This window comes from Lampetra planeri, chromosome 9 (genome assembly GCF_965212315.1).
Source record: "Lampetra planeri chromosome 9, kcLamPlan1.2.h2, whole genome shotgun sequence".
NCBI classification, from domain to species: Eukaryota; Metazoa; Chordata; class Hyperoartia; order Petromyzontiformes; family Petromyzontidae; genus Lampetra; species Lampetra planeri.
In genome coordinates this window covers 693874-717395 of record NC_136115.1, presented here as the reverse complement: position 1 = coordinate 717395, position 23522 = coordinate 693874, and the positions used below count along the sequence as shown (strand labels likewise).

Below are 23522 nucleotides of genomic sequence, written 5' to 3'. Positions count from 1 at the left end.
CCGGGCACTAGGGGGAGAGAGCGGGGATATTTTCGATCTGGCGACACTGCGTTATTGTTTCGTCACTTCTCACTCCGCAATCTCGCCGCGACAGCAGTGGTCGAGGTATGTGCGTGCGCGCGTGTAAATCTTGCGAAAGACGGCAGAGGGATCTTTAACGTCCAACGTTAAGCAGACGGCGCGTAGCGGTACTATCACCACTGTCACAGCACGCGCAATATTGACCGGGACGGCCGCCGAGTTTGAACTGCGCTCGTCGACAGCGCGCTAACACTGGGCCGCGTCAGCGCCCTCACAGTCGCGTTCGGCCTTCAGCGAGGAAGAGGACCCCAAGGCCCTCGTGGTGCTGGTGAACTCGCCGGGGCCTCACGCCAGCGCGTGTCCCTCTCTGCCTCCCCAGGCTCGCAGCTGCGCAAGGCGGGGAGACTCGGACCCCCGTGACCCCCGTGAGCCGAGGCGCTCTGGGTCCACCTGCACCGGAGCGGCCCGCGCTGTGGGCCCTGTAACGCGCTGCGCCAGCAGCAGCAGCGGCAGCACCGCCACCAGCACGCACAGATCCCCCCATGGTGGCTCTGTAGACTCGTGGGGGAAGTTTGCGAGCGCCTGTTAAGGCTGGGTAGTGTGGCCGAAATCACGCCATTATCACCATGACCATTACCAAAGACAAAGATCCCCTGTGTAGCCTTACCAGACTGTAGGGGCAAGTGCTGTTAGTGAGCACCTATGAAGGCCGGCACGACACACGAGGGGGTGGGTGGCCAACACCACGCCCGGCCGCCTTTGTCTCCCTCGTGGCGATGTTTACACACCGCACCAAGTATTCATTTGAGGCTCAGCCGACCCAGGGGATGCCCAGGACCGGTTCAGAATCGCCACTGATGTTGACCGTGAGCGGGAATTGAACTCGGGTCGCACAAGCGCAGTAAACCTCGACTCGGTAAACCTCGACTCAGTAAACCTCGACTCGGCACATGCATCAATGGACCTACTTCATAGCAGATACATCGCGAGCCCAAACCATCAAACGAGCCCAACCCCTCCTGCTGTCATCTTTGTGAAGAGCCATTGCCCGAAACGTCGCTTCTTATGCATTTTCCTTTTCTCCAGGCCACAGAGATGTTGACGTGTCGAGTTGTTTCTGCTGCGAGTGCTGATTGTGTTGTCGCCGCTGCTGCTGCTGGTGACATCTCTCGTGTTACTACAGCCGCTACGACTACAGCTGCTACTAATCCCGCTCCTGCTGCTGCTATTATCATGACAGCTGCTGCTGATGTTACTGCTGCTGCTACTGATGCTCCTGCTACTGCTATTAGCATGACAGTTGCTGCTGCTGCTCCTGCTGCCACTGATGTTACTGCTGCTGCTGATGTTATTGCTGCTACTGATGTTACTGCTGCTGCTGCTATTATCATGACAATAGTTGCTGCTGCTGTTGTCCTCACTGTAAATTACGCCGATTCCCCGCGCCGCTCAATGTGCAATTTAACCAATCACGCAAATGACGCGCGCGACATAAGCCAGTGCGCGTGCCAACGTCGAGCCAACGTTGGCACGCGGTTGGCACCGTTGGGCCAACGTTGACCAGACGTCATTCCGTGTTTGCTGGGGATCCGATGGCGACTTGAGTGGCGCGTGGCGAGCGGGGGACCTGTGTAGGGTAATGAGTATGTACTGTACTTTCAACTTCTTTCGCACCGCACTGACGCTGCGGTATGTGTATCCATACTACTAGCGCACTGTACCACGAGCACCCAACATGAGCCCGACCGCTAGCCGCCAACGCGAGCAGACACCACGACACGAATCCTCGGAATCGGGCCGATCCGTGACGCGAGCCCTGACCCCACTGTAACCGAGTTCGATTGTGAGTCGATGCCCGCGGTAACGAAGAGGAAACAAAATGTGACGTTGATTGTGCGTGGATTCTTATTATGTTCACAGTGCGCGATGCTTTTCCAATAACAGAGCCCTGACCCTGAATCAGCCCTAACCCTGACCACAACGAATCCCCTCCCCAAAACCCTGAACAGAGCCCTCTAACCCCAACCACAACACATCCCCTCCCCATAACCCTGAACAGAGCCCTCTAACCCCGACCACAACACATCCCCTCCCCATAACCCTGAACAGAGCCCTCTAACCCCAACCACAACACATCCCCTCCCCATAACCCTGAACAGAGCCCTCTAACCCCGACCACAACACAGCCACAACCTTGACACTGACACAGCACTAAACACAATCCCACCAATAATCCTAACACAGCCCGAAACCCTCAACATCACGTTGACCCCAACACTGACCCTCCCCACGACACTGGCCGTACGAACGCAGCCATTGGCCGTGACCGTGAGACGAGACGAGGCGGCGCTCACCACCCAGTGAAGGTCTCGCCGCGTGATCCGCTCAGCGGCTCGGCTCATCCCAGATGAAGTCCCCCCCCACCACCCCCAGGTGCCAGCCTCATTATACGTGGGGGGGGGGGGGGCGTAGTGAAGATGTAAGCGAGTTGGCACAATTACAGCAGAGGAGCTGAAACACGGGAGATGCATTCTGGCGTCTCTATGAGAAGAGTGAAGCGGGGAAGTTGAAGCCGGCAGCCGGCGGGAGGGAACCTGCGACTGGGGAGTCCGAGTTGTTGACGGTTGAAGCAGGGAGCTGAAGCAGAATGTTGTATGGGGGGGGTGAATTCGGGGGGACTGTCAGGGGACGTTTCCCGAGAGGAGGTTGCACCATGGAGGTGGCGGGAGCGAGTCGTGAGTCACGGCGTGTCCCTGCGGGGAGTCGCCACTTGATCATCCCATGAGCCCATTTCTCGCCCGGCCGCCTTTGTCTCCCCAATGCTGATGTTTACACACGGCATCGATCCAGGGGAGGCGCAGGACCGCTGCAGATATCGACGCGCGATCCACACGCACAATCGATCTTCATTTGCAGGCGCTTGTGTCGGGCACGTGCGTTGGTACACAATCAGCCCTCTTGTCGCCAGCACTGCACCGAGGCGGGTTATCAAGTTTTTCCAGGACACGGCCTGATTTTATTGCTCGATTTTTCGGCATGCCACGATTCACTCGCCCAGTCGCGTGATAGAATTGTTACAATTCGGGATCACGATTCGTTTGTAGTTTTTATTGTTTGAACCGTTAGCATCATCGCAGAGTCCCTTAATTAGCATTAACCGTGAATTTTCGATGCGTCGTTACAAAAACATTCATAGGGAACAGGTGTAGTCCACACTCTGCTGTCCCACCTTCTGGCAAGTGATGGTCGGGTTCCTCCTCCACACCCACGGGAATGGAGTTTCAGGACATTTGTGTGATCCACCAACCCTCGCCTCCATTGTGCTGGACTACAGGTGTACGCCAAGACCACCGGGATAAATATCTGATCTGGGCTCATGGGTAGGGTATCAACCATAACACGAGGGTGAACGAGCCTCTCCCGGGCTTCATTTCATATCTGTCGGTATTCTGAATATTCCGCACCCACAACACCACGTTCAGCATTCTTCTCGCCATGGCTGGAGATGCGTCGTCACGTGCCACCGACACCAACCAGTGATCCAGAAAAATTTTCAGCGAGAAAAGTGAAGTCCCGAGCCACCACACACCTCACACACCTCCACCAGCCAACAAATTTGCCACTCGGTTATTGCGTTCATCATGTGCCGGCGAGCTCGGGTTGCCAACTCGACTGCACAAATTGGGACATCGTAGACATTAGAATTTCCCAATATATTGTAAATGCATTATCCTCGAGCACTATATGATTACACAATCGAATCTGTAAATTACAAGAACACCAATCGCACAACAAAAACTTCATGTAAGCTGCAAACAGATGTAACCAACACAGAGGTGAGCACTGCATGTACCGAAGCCCTTGTGGCTTCATCCGGAAAAAAACTGAGTAGGTTAAAATGTCACCGGGGAGTCTGAGAAATTTCGCAGGATAGCTGCTGCCTCAACAAGGGGACGATCCTGGAAGATCCGGGACAGGTGGCAACCCATCGAGACCACCCCGAGGGGCCCCACCCCACCCCCAACAAGAGCGAGGCGCATGCTTCTCTGTAAACCAGCTACACTTTTATTGGACAAACAAATAAAACGAAATACGCAGTACAAACCTCTCAACAGACTAATGAAACAGTGCATTTCAGGGAGAGAAAAATAAAACGAAATAAAATGAAAAACAAATAAAAGACGACAGACGAAGGCAGCGAGAGCGAGCGACGTTGCCCAGGTGGTGCCGGGACTGCGAGGCGGCGGTGAGCACGTGGGGTGGGGGTGGTGGGGGTGGTGGGGGTGGTGGGGGTGGTGGGGGTGGGGGTGGTGGGGGTGGTGGGGGCGGCGAGCGTAGCGGGGCGGTAAGCGAGTCCGGCAGGCGGCAAGGAGCCACAGACAGGAAGAAATCAGCGATTCACAGTTCAAGAACGCCTGGCACACAACCCCTAGAGCTCACCAGGGGAATACGGCGCACACGCACACACGTGGTCCGCCTGCCACCACCCAGTCCCGGGCTGTAACCAGGACGTTGGGAATTTAGATTTAAGAAATGTGAGACATTGCAGGATTGTTCTGCAAGGTAACAGCCAGGGCTTATTTTCAGCCGGCTCTGTCAAGGTCAGCAAGGAAAATATTTGTGTACCCCAGAACACCACATTCAGAATACCTCTCGCTATGGCTATACTAGTGACGTGCCTACTCCAGTCTGCCAGCGAGCCAGAAAATATTTGGTGAGAAATTAATCCCTGGACGCAACCGAACTTCGGAGCGGACGCCAAATTTGAAAGCTTTCCTCCCACGGCGGTCGGATGCATGTCGCACCCCAGCACCACCCCTTCTCCGCCCCCGCGGCTACCCCCCCCCCCGCCGCCTTCGCTTCACACGCACGGAGCGACGAGCGGGCGAACGTACGAACGGGACAACGTGCAGCCCGCACGCCGCTCAGCTCCACACGCGCGGCCCCGACAAGGCACAGTTACTGCAAGTCCCCCGCAAAACACCAGCCACGCGTGTGGGGGGTGGGGATAAGTGGGACGGCGCTACACGTTAAGAGGAGAGTTCAACATCTACCACCGCCACCGTTCCCGCTGCACAATCGTTTGAGACACCAAGCACCCACCCGGACTCCCACACCGGCTCCCCCCCGCCTGCCACCTAACACCACTCGCCAACCCACTCGGAGATGCCACCGCGCCACCGACCAAACCCGCCTTATGTACAAGTTCATCTCAGGCCGATGGTTTCACAGCCACGCAGAGAAGCACTCGCTGGAGGCAACGAGCAATGAACAGTTTAATACGACACAGCGATAGCGGCGAGCGAGAGAGAGAGCGAAACATGCGGCGCTTGCCCACGCCGGCCTACTCAGCGCTGCACGGGCAGGAGCTATTTAACACTGTACATGTCTGTTTAAATATTCAGTTAAGAATGATCATCTCCGAAATTAAAAACAAAACAAAAAATTATAACGACACACCCAAGGAAGCGAGAGAGAGAGATGAGAGCACAGCACCCGGAAGTTGGGAAGGCGGAACCGGGGGTTGGTGGGGGGCCGGCACGTCGAGAGAGGAGGGGGGGGGGGCGAGCAAGAGCGAGAAGACCCGTGGCTCGTTTGCTGGGCCAGCAGTGCCGCCAGCGCCGACACGACGCATGGAGAGGCCGTAACGCACTGCGATAAGACAACAGCAGCAAGCCACCCACCACACGAGACTCGAGCTACGCGGTGAACCCTGCGCCCCTGCACGCGGAGCGGGGGCAGACTCCTGCGTGCGGAGGGGTGCGGACGGATGGACGAGCGGATGGGCGGGCGGGCGATCCACGGGGCGACTTCTATCGCCGTTGGGCAGGGAATCGGGGTTCCCCCTGGCCACCCCGCCCCCCGCCACGCGGGAAAAAGCCCCCGGCTCCGGCACCGCCGCCCCTGGGGGACGCGCCGCCCCCCCAGCCTTCGCGGGGTCCCCCGCCGCCACGGGGACCCAGGCCTCCAGGCCCCCCTCCGCCACGGGTCCCGCCAGGCCCCCCCCCGCCGCCGCCGCCGCCGCGGCGTCCCTCCAGCGAGCGCCACTCGCCGTCGCGGGCGACGCGAGATTTCTTCTCCTCCACGTTGAGACGAACTTCCCCGCGCAGCAGCACGGGCTGAGCACGCGGACACAACGAGGAAGCAAGGCTCATTCGTCGTCATTAGCCAAAGTCTATCCACTGCTGGATATCTCCCACGGTCTCACGATGCAGCAATTCGTGTAGCTTCCGCACTCGAGCCGATTCCACAGAGCCGACCAGCAGCCACACAGCCCACCCACCTACCAGTCTTGCTCGCCCACCCACTGGCCCAGCTACCCACCCACTCGCCCAGCCACCCACCCACTCGCCCAGCTGCCCACCCACTCGCTCAGCTGCACACACACCCAACCAGCCGGCCACTCACTGGCCACCCACCGGCCCACCCACCCTTCCCACCGACCCACGCGTACCTTAGAGGCGAGCACGCTCTGCACGGCGTCGGGCTCCTGGAAGATGACAAAGCCGAAGTTGGGAAGCTTGCTGCCGCTGCCGCTGCTCTTGGTGTTGATGCGCAGGTCGACGACGTGTCCAAACGCTGGCGGTGTTAGACGACGTCGGGGGGGGGCAGACCATGGTGGTGGATATTAAGGATGGACCAGTCGTGCCAATGGTCAGCGCGTCGCACTGCGACTCCGGCAATCCCAAATTATATTCCCGACCATGGCTAGCATCAGTCAGGCGAGCGATTATGCCTACTGACCGTTCACCAACGTGCACTGACCAACATGAAGTATGGTAAAAAAACCTCCATTACCCAGAAAGGGGCTGTGAATTAGGGATGCAGCGATGCATCATGACATCAGTAGGGATAAAATATACCATCAAGCCTCGACACATCTCTGACTAGCCTCAGTCAACGTAACATCTCCATCGACTGTGCTGCACCAACTTATACTGCTGAGTGGACCAGGGGCGGGGGAATTATTGAACTGCCACGCCGGCAGATTGAACCAAACTGCCAAACCTCTGGATTGCGAGTCGAGCGTGATCACGGTTACAGCGCTGTGGCAGCGTCACGTCCCCCACCTCTACTCCCAACCAACGTTAAAAAGAGAACTTAAAAATTCTCGACTGGGAAAGCGGAGCTCACTCATGAAGAAGTCGCGCAGCTCGGCCTCCTCGATGTCGTGCGGGAGATTCCCCACGAAGATCTGCTGCGAGTCCGGGTAGCGTGCCGTGGTCGGGCGCCGTGGCTCAAACTCCTGATTCCCGTCACCCCCCTCTGCACGCTCGCACAATATAAACAAAGACACACGCAGACACACGCGCACACAGACACAAACACATACAACAAGACACATGCAAACACAAAGCACGCTCCATTAGTCTAAATGCAATAATAAGTACATCAATTGCATGTCAGAAGTTAAAAGTGAGAAGTGTATTTCTCGAGTAGAACCCATTGAGCTAAGAAGCCTTTTTCAAGGGGGACTTGGCTGGCAGACAACATCAGAGCATTCCTCAATTATATTTTAAAAACAAACACATTTAATCATAGCAATTATGATGTCAAATTATATTCACACTAAAATAAGGACAGAGATGGCAGAATGGAGATGCCAGGACACGAAAATAGGTGGCTACCCAACTTTGGGGCAGCCACATCAAGCGCTTTGCATAAACCAGAATTTATCTGAAGCATGGAAAATGCGTGCAAGAATGTATTTTGATGGATGAATCGATATGCATAGTTGTTGCATGGTGATTGGTGTTACCAGGGCGAGGGGTGCGGGGTGGCCCCCCAGCACGGTCCCGTGGGGGCCCACCCCCTCGACCGCGAGAGAGGAGTGGGGGGACAGGTCCAGTCCCTGCCTGCTCGGTCTTCACCTCCACTCTTGGCTGAGACGCTGGCTACACAAGCACAGAGGCGCGCACAAACAGATTCCAACACAGACACACACAAAATATATCAGTCCTTCATTAAATACATAATAGGGGCAAGTGATGTCAAGTGAGTACATTTTTCAATAAAAGGGAAATTTGTGTGTCTGTTCAAAATGTTTAGCATACTTCCCAACATGCAACAAACTTGAAATTTGGCATGTGGGTAGCTTCCAGACTGTCCACAATGCAAAAAGTATAAAAATTTATTTTTGGGGGGGGGGGGGGGGCACAATAATGGATATATTTTGCACGGCAAGTGAGCGGCGACGTCACATCTGTGATGTCTCCCGCATGCGGCAGCGTTACGCAGTGTGCCTGCTGACATCACGCATCCCCCCCACCCTCCACGTAGGCCGTGTATTAATCCAAGACAAGAATCAAAGTCTCGGGCGAAGCCGGGTAGTAAAGCTCGTTTTACATAAATAAGCTACAAATAACTCTAAATCCGTTCAAGCCCCCTGTAAATCACATGCCTCGTGATGGCAACTCGAAACTTCTCCTCCCTTCTCCCCGCCGCCCGTTGTGAAGACACGCTGCCACTCCCTCTCCGTGCAGCAGCAGCAGCGTCGAGGTCCTCATGCAGCCTCACCCTCCTCCTCCCCCATCCTTATCTCTCCTGGCCCTCTGCTCCTGTTTCTCTATTCGGTTCCCATCATTTTCCTCTCATTGCGAATTTGTGTTTGGTAAGGAAACACTCCTTCTTAAATGAACACTCATTGTTAAGTGAACGCTTGTGTCGAGGCCATGCCTGTAACGGAGCCTGAGGAGCCTTCATCACATAGGGGGTGACTCCTCCGGATGGCGCCCCCACTCCTCCGGGTGGCAGGTTTTTGCTTGTCACCGACGCCCACGAGTTCGTCTGCATACGTGCGCGCAAAAAAAAAAACAAGTCATCATCATCGTAATCATCTGCCATGACCTATCCACTGGTGGACGAAGGGCTCCCCAGGCCGTTGTCGTGGTGTGTCTGGCTCGTGCCTACGAGATGGTTTCTTTGCTTCACCTCCGCTGTGGACGTCCTCTCAGGCGTTTCCTGCGTTGGCTACCGCTCCGCCGTTCATCTCGACCACTGCCCTTCACCACGTCGAGGGGATGCGTCCTGCCCAAGCCAACTGAGCCGCCTTAACTCTCAGTGTGATGTCTCTAACTCGCGCGTTCTCCCCTCCATGTGTTCCTCTGTCCATCTCCATGTAATTCCAAGCAAGCAATTCCCATGCACCTTCGTGCACTTTTTAGATTTAGTTCCATTATCTTTGTCAATGTCCGTGTTTCCAATCGTACATCAAAGTGGGTAATATCAATCAAGTCTTTATATCTATAGCACCATTTAGTGCAAAGGATGCCATTCAAAGTGCTGTATAAAACATATCAAAATGAATTGCAAATGATTGATTTGACTCAATGAATGGTCGCATCCCCAGCGACAGCGTAGCAGTGGGACCCACCTCGGGCGGCTTGTGGGGGGCTGGTGGGGGCTCGACAGGCTGGCACGGGGAAGGGGGTTTTGCTTCCGGTTTCTCCGGCGTTGTCCCCTCCGTTTCGTCCCTCCAATGGCCTGTGCCGTCCGTATCTAGGCTGTCGGGGACCCTCTCGTCCTCCTCCGGACTGCCCCCTTCCACGTCCCCGTTCCCCTCCACACCGCCCGGGGATTCGGGCTCCGCCCCGGGACCAGCGATGCCACCGCCCGGCGCCGCCTCCAGGTGAGAGGTTAACTCCTCCTGCTCAACGACCTCCGTACTGCTGCTCGCACGCAAACAACATCACCGACAAACATCAACAACTTCACACGCGCACACGCACACATACACCACCGATATCACCACCCCTGTACCATGCACATCACCACCAGCACACGGACATCATCTGCAAATCAACATCATCACGCACCTGGACGGAGTTGTGTCCTGAATGAAGGGGGCAGGAGCCGGAGGCTCTGGCTGGATAATCTCTTGCTCCTCCTCACCCTCCTCCACCTCCTCTCCCGACTCTGTTGTTAGCCCACGCACACAAGCACACACTCATCATAATGTGTTTCCACAAAAACAAGGAGCACGGGTACATAGTCAACTTACCCCCACCCTGGTATCCGCTCTCCATGTTTTTCAAACGCAAGTTCGATGAGAATGCAAATTCTGCCAGATGATTTTGCTCCACTTGCTGGCCCAGATTCCAACATCAGAATCCCGACGTCGATATTCAGGCAAAGTGGAAATATTGCCCCTTGGCACTTCTTTTCTAAGCATTCAGACTCCTCACGATGATTGCCAATTTTATGCAAGAGCCCAAATTCTCCTGGAAGGTTTCACTTGTCGGGCTGGCCTGGATGTCCGAATTTGTCCAATGCCAGAATATGCCCAATGCATGATGATCCAAGTGTTGTAGGCAGCTTAAAAAAAAGTTATTTTATATACATAGCAGTAACATGCCCAACTGTGTGCAGGGTGGTGAGTTGCCCAACTCACGTGATAATTGAAGTAACCAGAAAATCATGGTGATGCCACTTTCTTTTTAACCAACTCCGGCTGTCCATCTCAGCTTGCCAGTCAACTCAAGTCAACTCAATTAGTTCATGAACACAAGGTCTGGGGTAGAATCAGGCCGACTCGAGGTGGCCGTCCAAAGAACACGAGGTTCAAAGACACAGCTCCGCATCACACACACACAGCGGCGATGGCAGCGACCGACAAATCCAGACGGGCCCGGGCGGGAGTGAACACCACACGATACCTTCGGCAGCTTCTGTGTCAGAGTCGAGGAACACCTCATCCTGGTAGCGGAACATGTCATTGTGAACGTAGAACTTGTTTGGCACCGATCCCTGTGTGAGATAAGATAAAAAATAGTAAACACTCACCCACACACGCCGATACAAACACACGAGCCTGAGGCCATAAACACTGGGCAGTCATCCAGCACGCGAGTGCAAGCGGCGTGCAAGCGTGCGATGGGCGAGTGGGAGGAGCGAACTTGCCGTGTGAGAGAGGTACGCAAATGGCGTTTGTGTGCCGTGTGGCTATGAGCGAAGATGCATGCGTGTACGGCATATACGCTGCGATTATGGGTGCGAGCGGTAAATGCAGTGTGTTGCGTATGCCATGTACGGGTGGTATGTGTACGTATGTGTTGTGCGTGGCATATATGTGGTGCATACAAGTATGAGGGGTATAGGCAAAGTGTGTGCTGTATATGCTGTGAGGTGTTTGTGGTATGTACAGAGTGTGTGTCCAATGTACATGCTGCATTTGCGTGCAAGTGGTATTTACTTGGGGTGTGTGTGTGTAGTGTTTACTCTGTGTATGGGTAGGCATGGTGTGTGTGCACTGTGTGTGCTTTGACCGGTGCTCACTGGGAACATACCTCTGGTGCCAGCACGAAGGTCTGCATGAAGCGTCGCATGGGCTGCCCGGCATTGGACAGCTCTCCCATCACCTGCACCATGGATGGATGCAGTCGAGCAGTCATACGAGTAGTGGTTTTACATTACCATAATTTATATTTTGGTGTTTGCACTACACTTCAATGCCTGGAACCAGGCATGGAAAACCTGCGACTTAATGGCCAAATCTATTTCATACGGCCGACAGCCACATGCAGTCTACAACTTTGAAACATCCCACAAACAATATTTATCCACCACTACGAGTATCTTAGCCATACTCATTTGGTACTCGGGAGGACTATTTTCCGCCTGGAAAAATGCATTACTAATTTTAAGCGTTCTCAGTCACCGAATGTATTTGGAGCTCTGTGCGGTCAATGCTGACAACGCTGCACTATCAAGATTTCGTGTCTACTAATGTGTGGCCCCGACCACATGCATTGGAAAGTCCGGTTCGGCCCTCAGTAAAGGCAAGGTTCCTCAGGCCTGATTCAACCAATATCAACAAAAACTCTTATGGGTGCCCATTTGAACATAAATTTATAATTTAATGAAACATGCCAGTCTTCATTAAAGAGTTTTACAACAGTACCAGTAACTTAAAGAATATGGCATGACGGTGTACCCATACCAGCAGGTGTGGTGACATATGCCACAAATCCAATGCTTTGTAGCAAGAGTTGGTGGATAACACAGATAACCGTGTTCTGTGAGACGACTAACCTGCTGAGGTGCACATTTACCGAGGAGATGGTAGTACAGAAAGTGGGTACATGACGAGTGAGTGTGGACTCCAGTGTTATCTCCTCTCGGTGTGGATTTTTTTTACAATTTAGAAGTCAACTTCTCTACCCAAACACTTCTTAACAAGGAATTAACCAAACATCCCAATCTAGCAAGGCCCTCCTGAACAAGAATCTTGACTCATATTCTTTGGGTCTTTCCTGCACGAAGGTCTGCATGAAGCGTCGCATGGGCTGCCCGGCATTGGACAGCTCTCCCATCACCTGCACCATGGATGGATGCAGTCGAGCAGTCATACGAGTAGTGGTTTTACATTACCATAATTTATATTTTGGTGTTTGCACTACACTTCAATGCCTGGAACCAGGCATGGAAAACCTGCGACTTAATGGCCAAATCTATTTCATACGGCCGACAGCCACATGCAGTCTACAACTTTGAAACATCCCACAAACAATATTTATCCACCACTACGAGTATCTTAGCCATACTCATTTGGTACTCGGGAGGACTATTTTCCGCCTGGAAAAATGCATTACTAATTTTAAGCGTTCTCAGTCACCGAATGTATTTGGAGCTCTGTGCGGTCAATGCTGACAACGCTGCACTATCAAGATTTCGTGTCTACTAATGTGTGGCCCCGACCACATGCATTGGAAAGTCCGGTTCGGCCCTCAGTAAAGGCAAGGTTCCTCAGGCCTGATTCAACCAATATCAACAAAAACTCTTATGGGTGCCCATTTGAACATAAATTTATAATTTAATGAAACATGCCAGTCTTCATTAAAGAGTTTTACAACAGTACCAGTAACTTAAAGAATATGGCATGACGGTGTACCCATACCAGCAGGTGTGGTGACATATGCCACAAATCCAATGCTTTGTAGCAAGAGTTGGTGGATAACACAGATAACCGTGTTCTGTGAGACGACTAACCTGCTGAGGTGCACATTTACCGAGGAGATGGTAGTACAGAAAGTGGGTACATGACGAGTGAGTGTGGACTCCAGTGTTATCTCCTCTCGGTGTGGATTTTTTTTACAATTTAGAAGTCAACTTCTCTACCCAAACACTTCTTAACAAGGAATTAACCAAACATCCCAATCTAGCAAGGCCCTCCTGAACAAGAATCTTGACTCATATTCTTTGGGTCTTTCCTGCCTCAGCAGCTCTCCCGCTATATATTTTTCGCCTGATTTGAATTGCTTGTGTTGCGATCGAAACGTCGTGATATTTCTATTATTTTTCCATCTACGTGGCTTTACCGAAAGACCCAAGGAATATAAATTCCTGCAGCCACAAAAGATGTAAGTCAAAATCTTGACTCAATTTGGCTTTCCTGGATAAATGATACGAATGTATATATATTCAAGAAAAACCTATTATCTTGCTGATAGGTATCTAGGTTGTGTGTCCCAGCCTGCCCAACATGAGTTTAAACCTTCATTAAAGGGAATTTCACTTTTAAGTGACTTTCACGTGTACTCTAGTGAAATCATTAAAAAAAATGTACGAGCTGGATGTCTCACTAGCACAGCCACCGTTGCGCGTTGGTTCGTTTACATTGACATGCTAATCTCTCACAATACAATGGCCACCTCCACAGCTGAGTCGTCGTCGTGGAGGTACATCACCGATCTGACATTTACAATCAAATTACACCTCTAGCCCTGCCCACTTACCCTTGGGCTGAGTCCATCTGAAGCCTAAAAAACTTCGTGTTTCAGCAGCTCTCCCATTGTATTTTCTCCTGCCTTGGTAGCTTTCTCGCTATATTTTTTCACCTGATGACGATCGCTTGTGTTGCGATCGAAACGTTGTGATAATTTTATAATTTTTATATCTACATGGCTTTACCGACAGACCCAAAGAATATAAATCATTTCATGCTAGACTAGTTTGGCATTTGCATTGCAATGATGTCAGAAGCATGTACCCCTCACTCCACGTTCTCCTTGAAACTAGAACTCGGGGCCAAAATCTAGGTATGGCTTCTCCTCACCTGTACCACAACTCCATCCCCGAGCGAGGCGAGAGCGTCGACATGTCGTATCTTGGTGTGACAGTCCCGAAATCCTAGCGACATCACCTTCTTGTGAATTTCCTGCCGAGCACAAAGCCAAAGATCCCCCGTACAGACTTAACACACTGTTGGGTAAAGTTCTGTTAGGGAGCACCTAAGAATGCTGGCACTGTGCACAATGCACCACTGCCTTTGTCTTCCCGGTGCTGAATTTTACAGATTGCACCAGGTTTCTCATTTAAGGCTGAGTCAGGCCTAGTGGAGGCTCAAGACCGGTTTAAATAACTGCTACTGATGTTGGCCAATGCCGGAAATCGAACACAGGTCAATGGGTTGAGAACTGCGCAAATCACTACACTGCTCAACACCGACATAAAAACAACACACACACAAAAAGCAAAGTGTGGTGAACACATGTGTGTGTGTGCGTGGATGCCAGAGCCGAGTTGGCATCGCCTGTGTGCTCCCCGGTGGCTGCTGGCGTTTGCTCACCGCTTGCCCAATGACGGCCTCGGCGGGCTGTCCGTTGGCGTCCAGCCCGCCATGTACGTAGGTTGAGTTCTTGCCATAGAACCTTCAACAAAGCGCAACACAACAGCAGCAGTTAAGGCATCTACAGAAAAACCCTCCATGGCAGGGCCTATTTTCAAAGTGGCAACCAATTGTCAATGGTAACCATAGCTCTGTATCAAACACGGTAACCTTTGTAGCTGTTGTTCTGTACCTTGTAACACTACGCCGTATACGTACATAAATGCGCCTTCGATTAGCAGTTGGCTAAGAACGGCGTAAAATAAGTTCAACATACACATATATACATACATGACGGAGCCATATGGTTAATGGTAAATTTAATTAAAATAGGCCCTGCTCCATGGTATTCCAAGAACTGTCACGACTTGAATGGAGATACGATTTAAGCATATATTCCTTTCGTCTCAAGTTTTTTGTCTTGTTTACTCCGTTAGCCTAGATGTAACACCACTCTATTGTTTCAATGTAATTTGGTTAAATCGTAAGAAATAAACTTGATTTGAAGCTTTCGTGACTGCAGAAATTACTCTTTGGTTCTTTCGGTAAAGTCATGGTAAGAAATACATTGGCCCATGCACAATTTGATGCATGTATTGGGAAGGTAAGAAACTATTTAAATTTAGATAGAAGCACTTTATTACATACTTGATTGTTTTTGTATTTTCTTCCAATTACATCCCGATTGTGGTATCAGTCATTTCTTGAGACACAAAATGTATTTGGAGTTCTCGCAGAGTAATGCAATCCTCCATAGTAGAGGCAAATGGATATCACAAGAGCTACCTCTGAGATTAATTTAAGCACACTCAAAAGGGGGTTAGTAATTTCCTACCCACTTTGCCACTGTTCATGAGATGACAATAAAACCACCTTTTAAATTCTCAGAGCTGAAACCGATTCCATATAAAGTGCAGATTCAAACGTAATATGTGCACGGGTCACAAGGTTGAGCCACTTGTGAACCCAGTTTAATCACAGGGGGTTGACTGGATTTGAACCCAGGACCAAGTTCAGTGCTTTGACCTCTGAGCCACTGGAATACCTCTTTGCCTATTAGTTTTATTGGGGGCAACACTAAGTAATCATCATCCTAATCATCAACTTAATGGCACCAATTTACAACGCAATTATTAATGCACAACCTCCAAAAAACACAATTTCAGATGTGCCAAGAACCAATTATTTATATTTTTCCAGCTCTGCCGAAGCCCTGAGTGAGTGGTGAAAATTCTACTTTGTTGTGGCAAGGGAAAGTTACGCCATCGGACAAGGACTCTTGCCTTTACAGAAAAGAGTACCAGTTTTATCTAACACCATAGGCAATGATTAAATCCCTGTATGGGATTTTGAACTCGCAACCTACCAATCGTGCGTTCAGGTTCCATAGTTGATTTGCTTTCAATGTCAGAAAATAAAGCGAACCAAACCTAAAAGTCAAATGTTGCAATGCGGAGGTGGAGACAATGTTTGGGGTGCAGCACACTAGTCCTGACACAAACCAACAAGTAATCTTAACTCAACCTCTAACCAACCAGCCATTAAGACTAACCCTAACTCAACCCCTAACCAACACCCCAACAGGAACGGGCCATCTCACCACAACCCTACCCCAAGGACGTCAAGACACTTCATTAAGGAGGGCCCCCTATTAATTTCTGTTTTTAAATTGTTGCTGTTTGCGACGCCAACCGGACGGACCACGCAAACAACGGTCTGTATTCAGGACGCATGGCTGAGGCAGCTCTCTCCTACACCGAAGGAACAATTAAGCATAGCCCACAGTACCACTGATGCTGTAACATCAGAAAATTGTACACCACTGCCTGCTTCAATCATTCACATTTCATATATTCACGAGGCTGAAACCGTGTCAGTTTCAGTCTATGGGTATCTATGTAAATGTGAATCGTCATGCGAGTTCAACCCAAACCACAGAGCACACGAGTTCTAGCTTCAATCATGCATGTCTACGGGTCTATTAATTGCGATGAGAATATATCTTAAACCATAGGCAATATAGTAATGCCAATGCACAAATCCATCCTTTCCTGGCACAAAATCAGACGTAGTATTTACCAGGCTACTCCTGAAGCCATCCACTGGCTCATCCATCAACCTCGACATGAACACACAAACAATGCCGCTCAACTCCCTGTAAAACAAAAGTAGAACAAAAACCCTGGACGGACCACACACATGCACACACTTCTGATGAGCACACTTCTGACAAATTCACCACAGCTGTCACGGGACTCGGCTTCCGCAGGGTGCCGAACTCTGCTGGACGGCTGGGCGCGCACCTGTGCAGGTAGTCGGGCGCCTGGTTGAGCAGGGTGTAGTACTGCCGCACGAACTCCCGCCCAACCAACTGCGGACTTGGCCTCTCCATCACCATCTCTCGTCTCGCGTGCACAGCCGCTCACAGGAACTGTCGCGCACTTGGGGCGAGGGGGAATAAATAAAAACATCACTCTCAAATGCATATTCAAGATCCGCATACGCCAACTACGGAATGTCTTCTCGTATCGTCACCTCTGATGTTCACGTCCAATTTTCCCTTCTCTACCGTTCCAAAATAACTGCCCGACCCCTCGTTAACTGCCTCCACCACCGGCCGCGTGCTCCCCTCACCCTCAGCGGCTGCGAGATCCGCCTCGCGTCTTCGCGCATTTCCCCTCCACATCCCTAACCATAATTTTATCTCGGCTGCGGAGATAAATCGCTGCCTCCATCTCCCCGATCTCCCCCAGCTAAATCCTAAATCATATTCCTGTCTCGTTCCCTCCTATTGTCACAAGGTCCCCTCTCATTCAACTCCCTCGGTCATTATAGCCCCCATATCTCCTTTGCTATTGATCATCTCCCAACATCTCCCGTCGGTCATTCCATATCTCCACGTTTCTGACATCGTCACTGCCGTCTTCTTTCGCAACCATCATCTCCTTGTCCCCGCATCCTCCCTTTAACTGTGCACGTAGTCCCAATCTGTCCATCTCGAGTCACCCCTTTCTCCCCCCATCATCTTCGAGTCCGTCGCAACTGCCCATGTTTTGTCGTATCCCTCCATCTGCATCACCTCTCCATACCATAAATCCATTTTCCTCTGCAATTAGAATCTAGAATTCCTCCAGCGTTATCACGTCCCAAACGCAACGTCCCCTCTCCATCTCCTCCCGCTCGTGCCGTCTCCCCACCCGCTCGTGCCGTCTCCCCACCAGCCACCCTATCCCGGTCTCTCGACATCTCAGCCACGTTTCTCTCACCCCTCCTCCATCTGCATGCTCCCCAATCCCCGGCAGCGCATCCCTCGCCTCTGCCATCTCCCGCTAGTCGCCCCGTCCTCCCCGACGGCCCCGCGAGTCGATAGCGCTGCGGACATCTCCCCACCGCGCCGCCTTCCCTCGCGTCCGAGCGGCAACCGCGCCATCTCTAGGCCCCGCGGTAGGCCTCGCCAAACCCCGCTCTCGCATAACGACCCCGCGCCGCCGTCCACGGCGCGGGGTCCGGTGGCGCCTCCAGCCGAGACCGGGGGGCCCGAGCGCCTCGCCCATGCGCGATAGGCCGCGCCGCGCCTGCGGGTTCGCGGCTCCCGCCTCGCGCTTCGGTCCGTTTCACGGTGCCGCGGCCACGGCTCGGGAAACGCGCAAGGGGGTTGCCCGGAGGGGGAAAAAAAACGACCCCGAGTTGGGAGCGAGGGGAACGCGGCGAGCGACGAGGGTAACGCGGGGAACGCGGGAATCGCCTCACCGAGCGGGGCCGAGTTGCGGCAACAGCGGCGGCGGCGGCACAAAGCGGCGGGACGCATGCGCAGAACGGCCCAGGCCGGGCACCCGTGGGGCCAAGCCCGGGAAACCCCGTGCAGCACAGGTGTGTGGGGGGCGGGGGTCAGGAGATGGGCTGGGGTGAAGGGAGGGGCGCGAAGGGCCTCAACGCAGAGAAACAGGGAATTGGTTTGGAGAGATGATTTATTTACATAACATATCAATAACATAATGTATCTATCTATTTGGTTATTTGGTGCATACGTACAAATAACAAAAAAGCTCAACACATTCATCAATAACACCGTGGCCTTAACATTTAATTTCTAATAAGTGACGTTTCGGGCAATGGCCCTTCTTCAGCGCACATAAAGAGAGAGGCCAGCAGAGAGAATAGATACGAGAACGTGACATTTTGCCTGCTGCTATACAGAAAATGTGTAATAGTCCAGGGCATGCATCGTTGGACAAGGCTCGACTTCGTTGAGTCTCATCAGCAGCTGTGCCTTGCTGACCCAATGGACATCTGTGAATCGGAATCCTCCTGCAATCTAAATACAGATTCTGATTCTGACCATCTTTTTCACGCACTCATCTGTCATCCGTGGTTATATTTATTTACACAGTAGCTGCAAGTCGAGCCAAAGTGTCACTGTAGCCACCCCTGAGCCTGAGATGGAAATTCCACGTTCCTCTGGTGATAAAGTCTCGCGAAGAGACAGTGGTTATGATACTGACGGTTGTAGGGCTTTGTGGCTGGTGCCACATCAATGCATATAACATGGGATAAATAATAAAAACAAATCACACAATCCGGCTGCGTATACAAAATCCTATCCTCTAAGGCGAAATTTCTAAAACATTTAATTATTTACTACTGTATGATTGATTATATGTGATTAACCAGGAAAGTCTCGATCAGTTTCAACTCTTTTTCAGAAGGGCTTTGATAAGTTTTGATTTTATTTCAGTAGGGGGCGATATTGCCACGCGTGATCCCCACCAAAGTTGCCTGCAGGTCACTTCTCAGCATCGCGATGCTTGGCCAATACCGGTGACGTTGTAGGTTGGGTTTTTTAGCTATGGAAGGAAATCGTTGAATAATTATTAAAGCAGGCAAAATGTCTGCTTCACATATCCGTCTCTCTACATAAAATAAAGTATTTTTTTACACAACCCAACAGCGGCGAAGTCTGTAATTGCAGCAGCATTGATTCAATCCAAGCAAACTATGGGCCGGTTTGAACAACATACAGTGTCTCATCAGCGGCCAGGCTTGCCTGAATCAACGCTGGTGACTGCCAATGTGACTGGCAAGGACCCTCTCTCTCTTGACGATACAGGTCCTACTGGTAATACTAAAACATTATACAACTTCATAAATAATATTTACCGTAGCTGCGGAGAGTATAAATAACACAATAAATAAGCTGGCAATGTATTCTTCATAGTTACATATCAGAAACAGCATAATTAAGAATAGGGAACCTATTTTTCCACTTAGCCACGCCTGTATATTTGGAGTTTGCATGTTCTCTCCGTGGCTGCTATAAATGTCCACATGATGAAGAACAACTTCGTTGAGCTAGCATTTGTGGCCAGGTCGCTTATGAAAAAAATCTATATAGCTCAGTGGACCTTACCTGGTAAAATAAAAAATAGTAGTAGTACAATTAGAGACCGAATTATTAACCAGGGCAGCCTGCCGGATTCCAACCCGCGAACCTCTTGTAACAAACGACCTATCGATTGCTTTTATGGTCACGTTGATGCTTTTTATGTTTGCTTGCCTAAGCCGGAGCAGCTGACAGCTGCACAGACTCGTACCACTGGAGCTGTCCGCTGGTTATAAAGGTCATGTGTGTGAGTGCACACGTGTGTGGGTGTGTGGCCATGTGTGTGAGTACACACGTGTGTTGGTTGTGTGGCCTTTATAGGTGCCCACGAACAGCATCTACCCCAAAAGTCTGTAAAGGCTACAGGAGGGAGGGGGGCGTCTTTGTGTTTGTCATTGCCTCTTTGTGTTTGTCATTGCCTCTTTGTGTTTGTCATTGCCTCTTTGTGTTTGTCATTGCCTCTTTGTGTTTGTCATTGCCTCTTTGTGTTTGTCATTGCCTTTCCGTGTGTGTGTGTGCATGTTTAGGAAGGAGCGAATGCGCCGTGGGTCGTTAGGGCACTGCCCTTTGAACCCAGATCCGGAGTTCGATTCCCGTTCACGGCCAATAACAGTGACGGATATCTGAACCGATTCTGTATCAAGTCAAGTCAGTTTCATTTTTCTTTACATACGTGATGCCTTTCTGGCACAAATCTGCCACTCAAAGCGCCATCACATAAATACTCAACAGAACATGAGAACATTCTAAATAATTAGGAAATATTTATGTAATACAACTTATAGTTGTTTAAATAATTAAAAATAAAATAAAGCTTTGAGTCAGTTGTATGCAAGTGCAAAGAGATGTGTTGTTGTTGCTGAGTGGTGACTGTCTGTCGTGGTGATGGAGTCGAGTGTGTGGATTGCGTCGGAGAGGTTGTTCCAGATGTGTGGTGCTGTGCTTCCTCTAAGTCGACTCAGCCTCAAATGAGTATGCTTTGGTGGGGGTGTAAGCAGCTGAGCCCCATTTTTGATGGCTCAACGCCTTTCCCTCTTAAACGTTATTACAGTCGACCTTTTTGTATGCACACTGTCTACAATAGTCGGAGGATGTGGGGCAAATTCGAACATCAGTACAACAAAGCGATGAGCGTTGCAGCCTTGCCTCATTCACATGGCAGTGAGATCTGAAGATCGTGCCATTACCAATTCTGCTTATGGTTGAGCGTTTGTTTAACGTTTGTTTCATATGGACTGTGTCAAACCAATCCAGTAACTAAGCAGGCTCACCACCAGCGCGTTGCCGTGAAGCATTGCGCTGGGAGTGTTTGGAGGCGGGGAGGAGGCGGGGGTCTGCAGCAGCGGTGCCCACGCACACCGCGCTCTGCGCTCCAATCCGGTTGATCTCAACGGGCTCCGCGATGATCCACCAGAGCGCCGTGAACCAACAACGCCTCTCCAGTACCGCTTTAGAGTACACACGTACAGTCAGCCCGCCATCTGTTGGTGCGCGTTATTGTGTTTGCGATGTTGGAATTCTTCGTTCACGGGTGTGTAGGATTTGCCATCCGCTGGGAACCAATATTGTTGTACTGTATGGTTATGTTCGTGTTTGTTCTGATTCGTCGTGAGATCTACAACAACGTCTTTTGCGATACACGTCTTGGCCATCGCTGGTGTAGGGCGCGTGTTTAGTTTAAAATCATGGATAGGGCCGAGGGCTACCTAGGGTTCGTGGTGGGGTTAAGGTCGGGTATTAGGAATTCGATTTAGGGTGACGGTGGGAAACTGCTGCCCCTTCACTGGGTGGACCAGAGGTCACTTAAAGGGTTCTAGGAGGTAGCTCTGTGATACCCACATTCGCGGCCCGTTCCCTAACACAAACGACGACGATGCACTGCTCTGCGAGCTTTCTGAATCGGTTATTTGTCTTTTGGCATGACTCCGATAACGGATTTGCAAAAAAAAAACCCGAACATGCTCGAGGAAGGGTTAAGGGTGAAGGTGAGAGGGCAGATTGTGTTAGCTCACGCGGGGTGCTGGTTGTGTCACACACAGACACGAGTGTATCATTGACCTCAGCAGTGATCAATCCACTGCTAGACGAATGCTTCCTTCCCAAAAGCGTCGCCGTGGTTCAGTAAGTATCGGCTTGGGCAGTGCGCGTTGATGGAAGGGAATGATGGCCGCGGATCTAGACGAACGACGGAGTCGCAGCCCAAAGAGGGAACGCATGACCCGGGGACTCGTCCCCTGCAGAGATGGAGCGACGAAATGCATTCGTATGCAGGACCAGACTGATTTAATTCGTATAAATGAATACGCGATCTGAGCATCAAATTAGCTCTCACCTCGTATAGGAAACGAACCTACGCATGCACGGATCGCTGGGGAGAAGAATTACGAATGAAGCTTCCAACTCGTGTGTGAGCCTAGGCGGCAGCTCTAAGATGAAAACCATCTTAAAGCCATCAGACCACTACCCTGTAGATAATTAGAAACTCGTCGGGCAGAAAAGCGCGTGCACCCTTGAGTCACGTGCCGTGCAAATCCGTGCTTGGGAAAGGCCGAGCTTGCGGGCAGAGCAGCACCCGTTGCTGTCCGCACATCACGTGATGTGTACTGCTGTGCCCACATCACGTGATGTGTACTGCTGTCCCCACATCACGTGCTGTCCCCACATCACGTGATGTGTACTGCTGTCCGCACATCACGTGATGTGTACTGCTGTATCCACATCACGTGATGTGTACTGCTGTATCCACATCACGTGATGTGTACTGCTGTGCCCACATCACGTGATGTGTACTGCTGTCCCCACATCACGTGATGTGTACTGCTGTCCCCACATCACGTGCTGTCCGCACATCACGTGATGTGTACTGCTGTCCCCACATCACGTGATGTGTACTGCTGTCCGCACATCACGTGATGTGTACTGCTGTATCCACATCACGTGATGTGTACTGCTGTATCCACATCACGTGATGTGTACTGCTGTGCCCACATCACGTGATGTGTACTGCTGTCCCCACATCACGTGATGTGTACTGTTGTCCCCACATCACGTGCTGTCCCCACATCACGTGATGTGTACTGCTGTATCCACATCACGTGATGTGTACTGCTGTATCCACATCACGTGATGTGTACTGCTGTGCCCACATCACGTGATGTGTACTGCTGTCCCCACATCACGTGATGTGTACTGCTGTCCCCACATCACGTGCTGTCCCCACATCACGTGATGTGTACTGCTGTCCCCACATCACGTGATGTGTACTGCTGTCCCCACATCACGTGCTGTCCCCACATCACGTGATGTGTACTGCTGTCCGCACATCACATGATGTGTACTGCTGTATCCACATCACGTGATGTGTACTGCTGTATCCACATCACGTGATGTGTACTGCTGTGCCCACATCACGTGATGTGTACTGCTGTCCCCACATCACGTGATGTGTACTGCTGTCCCCACATCACGTGCTGTCCGCACATCACGTGATGTGTACTGCTGTCCCCACATCACGTG

General features: G+C 51.3%; 1 protein-coding gene across 2 annotated transcripts; it reads right to left on the bottom strand.

The window, feature by feature from the left end:
• Nucleotides 1-5284: 5284 nt before the first annotated feature.
• LOC144720525 (ras GTPase-activating protein-binding protein 2-like) lies at nt 5285-18486 on the bottom strand. Of its 2 annotated transcripts, XM_078597303.1 has the most exons (13): nt 18377-18486; nt 16930-17067; nt 14588-14669; nt 14075-14176; nt 11307-11378; nt 10677-10767; nt 9837-9936; nt 9395-9689; nt 8698-8808; nt 7781-7916; nt 7156-7287; nt 6476-6600; nt 5285-6140 (listed from the first exon to the last, which is right to left on the bottom strand). In XM_078597303.1, the coding sequence occupies exons 2-13, from the start codon at nt 17022-17024 to the stop codon at nt 5835-5837; spliced, it is 1647 nt and encodes a 548-aa protein (XP_078453429.1). In that variant the 5' UTR covers nt 17025-17067; nt 18377-18486; the 3' UTR covers nt 5285-5834. The 2 variants fall into 2 exon arrangements, with proteins under 2 accessions (XP_078453429.1, XP_078453430.1); XM_078597304.1 differs by lacking the exon at nt 18377-18486 and having other exon boundaries at nt 16866-16988.
• Between the last annotated feature and the right edge of the window lie 5036 nt (nt 18487-23522).